At 42.6% G+C, this 6,979-nt stretch overlaps 1 protein-coding gene across 1 annotated transcript; it reads left to right on the forward strand.

The window, feature by feature from the left end:
• Positions 1-3,707: 3,707 nt before the first annotated feature.
• Positions 3,708-4,927, forward strand: LOC112264018 (forkhead box protein B2-like). The gene has a single exon (XM_024440632.2). It carries the CDS (start codon positions 3,818-3,820, stop codon positions 4,751-4,753), a length of 936 nt encoding a protein of 311 aa, XP_024296400.1. The 5' UTR covers positions 3,708-3,817; the 3' UTR covers positions 4,754-4,927.
• Positions 4,928-6,979: the final 2,052 nt, after the last annotated feature.

Genomic DNA, 6,979 nt, shown 5'->3' on the forward strand with positions numbered 1-6,979 from the left:
TATGGAATCAGATTCTTCAAAGTAGCCACCCTTTGCCTTGATGACAGCTTTGCACACTCTTGGCATTCTATTAACCAACTTCATGAGGTAGTCCCCTGGAATGCATTTCAATTAACAGGTGTGCCTTGTTTAAAGTACATTTGTGGAATTTATTTTCTTCTTAATGCAATTTGAGTCAATCAGTTGTGTTGTGACAAGGTAGGGGTGGTATACAGTAGAAAGCCCTATTTGGTAAAAGACCAAGTCCATATTATGACAAGAACAGGTCAAATAAGCAAAGAGAAATGACAGTCCATCATTACTTTAAAACATGAAGGTCAGTCAATGTGGAACAATTCAAGAACTTTGAAAGGTTCTTCAGGTGCAGTTGCAAAAACCATCAAGTGCTATGATGAAACTGGCTCTCATGAGGACTGCCACAGGAAAGGAAGACCCAGAGTCACCTCTGCTGCAGAGGATACGTTCATTAGAGTTAACTGCACCTAAGAAATTGCAGCCCAAAGAAATGCTTCACAGAGTTCAAGTAACAGACATCTCAACATCAACTGTTCAGAGGAGACTGTGTGAATCAGGTCTTCATGGTCGAATAGCTGCAAAGAAACCACTACTAAAGGACACCAATAAGAAGACACTTGCTTGGTCCAACAAACACGTGCAATGGACATTAGACCGGTGGAAATCTGTCCTTTGGTCTAAGGGGTCCAAATTTGAGATATTTGGTTCCAACCGCCGTGTCTTTGTGAGACGCAGAGTAGGTGAACAGATGATCTTCGCAAGTGTGATTCCCACGTGAAGCATGGAGGAGGAGGTGTGAAGGTGTGATGGTGCTTTGCTGGTGACACTGTCTGTGATTTATTTACAATTCAAGGCACTCTTAACCAGCATGGCTACCACAGCATTTTGCAGCACTATCATTTGTTTTTCAACAGGACAATGACCCAACACACCTCCAGGCTGTGTAAGGGCTATTTGATCAAGAAGGAGAGGCTGCATCAGATGACATGGCCTCCACAATCACCCCACCTTAACCCAATTGAGATGGTTTAGGATGAATTGGACCGAGAATGTTGGAAAAGCATTCCTCATGAAGCTGGTTGAGAGCATGCCAAGTGTTGACTGGTACTGCATATCCACATTTTTGGGGGGATGAAACGTTGAATTTGGCTTTACTGCTATTAGCCCATTAAAATGCATTGAAAAACAACAGATTCATACATGGAAAACAGATAGTTAGAAAATGTATCAAAAGGAAGCTTGTTTTAAAGTGTCAGCAATATAAGAAAGATCAGGCAATTATTTGTATATATATTTTTACCCATATTTAACAACGAAAAAAATCACCACTAAACTACTACCATATATACTTCCATACATGTTTGTAACTGGTACTGTCTACCTTCAGACGAGTCATGTGAGGCTTGAGGGCGTCCTAAAGCAACAAAAAAAACATATCTAAGTGTTCTTGAGAGGTTCACCTTTCCATATTAGTATCTAGCCCAAACTGTTTGGACACTACAAACAGAAGTTGGCAGATTGTCGGTGCCGACTTCAGACTAGTCCCGTGACTCTTGAGGGGGTTATAGAGCAAAACGGAGAGCACCATCGTGAGAGTCTCATCTTTGTGGTCATTAGTTTGTAGGCCAAACCGTTCGGATACTAGAGACGTTTTCTTGAGAAGTCCGATTTTCGGGACGTCTCACAGTCTGACAAACACTGCTGTAGCTCGGTCTCCTTCCACCTCAGATGAGGAAGACCTCCATTGGTGGATTGAAACGCAGCCCAACAACATATCTCTATCTTAAACAGACAGATTTCGATGGGGATTTTGTATTATGCTAATTAGATTTATGCGGGGAATTTTGAAACAATTCTCTCCGCCCCATGGCAAAATTTGTCGAATTGCAGAAATATTGCTTTAAAACTGCTACATTTTCTCTATTCCCATGAAAAAATGTCTAGAATTGCAGGAACTTGACTTTAAACCAAATCTTGCACAGGGCCCCCAAAAGGCTAGAGCTGGCCCTGCCGTTTTGAATATTCATATATAAAATAGCAAGCTCACGCTTAATTACATTGTTGGACCTCTCTCCAAGGAAGGTAAATCACGGAAGGCTTAATTATTGTAATGTATTCGGGTCCCGCTGGGGCGCACGAGAAGACGGGCGCCGTTGAGGGCCGAGCCGTGACACCTGGCCGTGCAAAATCAGGAGCAGCTTTTGTTATTTCGTTTATCGGAACTCAGAGGAGGGAGCAAGTTTGTTTACATCCTTGTAGTATACGCGGGAGGGTGTTTAAACAGACAGACAGCAGGTTGGCTGCAAGGAGTCCCCTCACCGCAATTAATCTCCAACAACATGAGTGTGTGTGTGCGTGTGTGTGTGTGTGCGCGCGTGTGCGTGTGTTTGTGTGTGTTGGCAGGTTGGTTGGTTGCAATGAGTCCCCTCTCCGCAATTAATCAACGTGTGTGTGTGTGTGTGTGTTCATAGCCTACATGATTGATTGTTATCTTAAACTGCAGTTTCAACAATTTGAAAAATAATGGAATGAAAATAGATCTTTCTCGATTTACACTCATAGGCTTACCATTTCCATATGTGATATCCTTCTGAACAGTGTGCATAAAGTTAAATTGCATAATGTTGTATTTTCAAGCATCAAAATGACTGGTTAATAGCTTAGACTAGGTTGAAATCGGTCACATTTCGTCACATAAACAAAGAATACACTAAGAAAACGAAGATAAACGTAGCCATAACGAATTTGAGATTTTTCCAAGGAAATGGCTTTTTACAATGTTATCACACAAAAAGCTATTGAAGAATTTAATAAATGAAAAGCAACGTTAAGAATTCAGAGATCTTTAGCTCTACACAAGAAGGCATTAAAATGCTCCCAGTGTTTCAACTTGAACTTATTAACATGAAACACAGACAAGTGACAAATATTCATGGACGATTTACGAGAAGAAAATCTGACTTAAATGAACAAAATTGGTGAAAGATAAATTACATTCAAACATATTCGAATAAAGGTGAAACAACTGTAAGAACATTTTGTTCTGTTTTAATGATCCCTTTCTAGTTATCATATTCTTCCCTAAACATTAGTATTATTAGACTATTATGGGGTTTTATATGCCCCATCACTAATATTTACTGTTATGTCCACCCTTTATCCTCTTGGAGCGCGCGAGGGTCCTGATTGGCACGGGCTAAGGGCACGCGGATGAGTTCAGATGTTCCCTTCCCCTCCTCTTTATTCCTCACCATCCATCCCTCCCCTTTCCCCCAACGTGTCCTTGAGTGCTTGGATGCCAGCCTTACAAAAACGGCGCGGGGTGGCCAGAAGAGCGCACTAAGAGCGCTCGGCCCCACACGAGGAGCATCACCAAACCCTCGCCCTGTGCTGTCGCAGGGACTGGTCTCGTATCTCCTGTGTAGCGGGAAAAGAAACAGCAAGAGACGGGCTCTTTGATGTGTTATTTTACGCACGAGATGAACTTCTGAATTTGTGTGCGCCGGTGGAGGAATGAGAAACCTTTTGGGGCTTTTTGTGAGCCACATCTTTGAGGAATTCATCTGGAGAAAGCATGACCGAAATGTGTGTCTGTGTTTGCCTGTCTGACTCACACATGATTTTAGACCACTAAAATACGAACACACGATGCCAGGAAATAAATGATTTTGGAGTCTCCAAACTTTGGAAAATCTTGCGCAAAGTCACTGCTACTGACCAAAGCCTTGCAACAATATTCAGGCGCCCTTATCAGAGAATAGACAGCAGAGCTAAATCATAAATAGGCTTAGTAACCAAAATCATGCCTCGTCCGGGGAAGAACTCGTACAGTGACCAGAAGCCGCCTTACTCCTATATCTCTCTGACAGCCATGGCCATCCAGAACTCAACGGAGAAGATGCTCCCACTGAGCGACATCTATAAGTTCATTATGGACCGCTTCCCTTACTACCGGGAGAACACACAGCGGTGGCAGAACTCTCTGCGACACAACCTGTCCTTCAATGATTGCTTCATCAAAATCCCCCGGCGGCCCGATCAGCCGGGGAAGGGCAGCTTTTGGGCCCTGCACCCAGACTGTGGGGACATGTTCGAAAACGGCAGCTTTCTACGCAGGCGGAAGCGCTTTAAACTGCTGCGCGCTGAGCACATGGCCTGCAAGAGCTCCCCGATGATGCACTACTTCCACCACCAGGGCAAGCTGAGTGGAGGGCATCATGAGCATCCAGGCCCCGCGGCGGCAGTGGGTAGGCTCCCCCACTTTCAGAGCTACGGCAGCATCAACTGCGGACAGTCCGGCGGCTTCAAGCACCCGTTCGCCATTGAGAACATCATAGGTCGGGACTACAAGGGCGTGATGTCGAGCGGGCTGCCCATCACTTCCGTAATGCACCACCTGGGCTACCCTGTGCCCGCGCAGCTCAGCAGTGTGGTCAACTCAATGTGGCCGCACGTGGGCATGCTGTCAGATTCCATGAGCGCCATACCCGTCTCCTCAGAGTATGCGCCCTTTGGCGTGTCCATGAAGGGTCTCTACCATCACGCCAGTGGACAGACGCTACCCGCTGTTCCTGTGCCCATCAAACCCACCCCGTCTATGGGTCCGATGCCCGGTCTTTCGGGCCTTCCGTCCGGCCCAGCGCAGCTCTGCTCCTCTTCATCCATGCTGGAGAAGAATGGTTCCGACCCTTTGGAGGGCAAGGGCAACGCGATACACCCGGCTCTTCTGCTGTCTTAACCGGGTAAAACATCAACAAGTCGATTCTGTATCTACGAGGGAACGAGAGCAGTATCTAAAATGTGATTCATGTATAGTTGCCTAGATGTTGAGCAGGTATGGAGAGCTGTAAAGGAATTCAGACTGTATCTTTATAGTGATGAGTTGTAGGCTACCACGTATTTCAGCATCATTTTTTCTTGAATCCATTATTAGCACCTTTTGTGTGAAGCTATTTATGACATTTACATGTGGCACTAAAATACAATGAGGAATTGACCCAAAGAGAGTTTTAATTTAATAATAATAATTTAGTCAATCAAAATAAAGAAGAAGATCAAAACTTGCTGCCTCAGTTTTTAAATGTATGAGCGGATAATATAAATTATTACAAAGTTTTTGTTCATTAGATTTAATTGAAAAATGAAACGTGTTGTCTAATAATAACACACGTGTTTATTATGGACTGTTCTTATTAGCACGCTAAATGAATATAACATGTAAGATAAATGTTATGACTGTAAAATAACATGATTTATCTTAAGAGATTTATAAAGAACTTTAAACGAAATTCATCATCTGTCTGAGTTATTTTGTATTTTTTTTGTGTGTGGATTGTTTCGTTTGAATTATCGAGACGTTTTTTCCTGATTTGTTTGCTGGTTTTCCTCAATTGTGTGACACCTCGTGTGAAAGGCACGAGAGGAAGTCACACTATATTGCACTTATTATGCACGATATTTCAGGTGTCAATTTATGTGGTCAAATTGAAGATTAGAGAATCATTCACGCACTTGAACATGTTGTAATACAAATATGGTCTCATTGCCTAATGTAGGCCAATGTTTGCTTTAAGGGGTATCATGATATTCACAGAGCTCGTCACCAAGCTAAAGAGCAGATGAGTTTACGCCTTTATGATTATTATGATTGTTATTATGTTTGAATCATATTAACATAATCACGCACAAAAACGAGCGCGGTAAAGCGCCAAACTCTGGGAGAAAAACGGCCTGACGCGCGGGGCACCTGTTGCGCGTTATCCAATTGAGACAGTTGATTAACCAGGGATTTCACAGTATTTGTATACAATCAAGCAGAAAACAAGCGTCCCACACATTGAACTATATTGAGATATCTGGTATTAAACTGTTAGGCTATGCTATGATAACATCCAATATACAATTTCCAATATTATTGTAACATGAAGCCAAAAGGTCATTAAATATATGTCAATTAACTTCCGTTTTTGCAAGGACTCCAGATGTAGCACTGCACCTTAGATTACTGCGATTGTGTGTGTGTGTGTGTGTGTGTGTGTTTGTCTAGAAGACCTGGCTGCTATGAGTGTGCCACAAAAGATGGATTGAGGGGGGTGTTTTATATACCTCCATAACTTCAAAAGCAGGCATGAGATGAAGTTTTCTTTGTCTTCTCTCTTTCCAACATAATCTCACCTTTGAAGTCCAGGGAGCAGGTCCCCATCCAGAACACAAAGGGCTTGGTACTGCCCACTGACAGTGACTTACTTTCAGGCTTCCTGTTTAGCATTCCAAAGGCAACCATAACCCATTCCATTGTCACACTGGCCTCTAAATAAATAATTGAGACGTACAAGTGGAGGAAAGACGTGGGAGTTAGGATTCAAATGGGTCTGTGTCATTAATGAATTAATTACTGAGGTATCTGTCACATACGCACAGGCATACACAAACACACTCTCTCAAATCCTTCTCTTTTTGTTTAATTCCCCATGACTTTCTCTAAATAACAGCCCAGTGGTGAACTGAAAAAGCATCTGGAGGCCTCTCTCTCTCTCTCTCTCTCTCTCTCTCTCTTTTGCTCTCTAGGTTAACCTACAGTATATTAGTTATACCGAGTGATATTGTTATGAGGAGATAATACCCTAATCTGTGTTGTCTCTCTAATGATTCTCCCAGTGTTACTGTATAATTAAACACCTCTTAATTACCAGCTAATAAGAGGCGTAATAATGTCTCAATTATCCTCACTGATCCTCTGGCTTCAGAATATCACAGCTTCTGGAATAAGAATATCACAGTTTCTGGAATCAGAATATCACAGTTTCTGGAATCAGAATATCACAGCTTCTGGAATCAGAATATCACAGTTTCTGGAATCAGAATATCACAGCTTCTGGAATCAGAATATCACAGCTTCTGGAATCAGAATATCACATGTCCATCTGACATGTTTATGTTTGTCCATTCACTTTTCCTGGCTATT

The sequence above is a fragment of the Oncorhynchus tshawytscha genome, linkage group LG12, assembly GCF_018296145.1.
Source record: "Oncorhynchus tshawytscha isolate Ot180627B linkage group LG12, Otsh_v2.0, whole genome shotgun sequence".
Classification (NCBI taxonomy): Eukaryota; Metazoa; Chordata; class Actinopteri; order Salmoniformes; family Salmonidae; genus Oncorhynchus; species Oncorhynchus tshawytscha.

What these genes read in the sequence shown, in the direction of transcription:
- LOC112264018 (XM_024440632.2), top strand. Translation starts at nt 3,818, where the DNA reads ATGCCTCGTCCGGGGAAGAACTCGTACAGTGACCAGAAGCCGCCTTAC.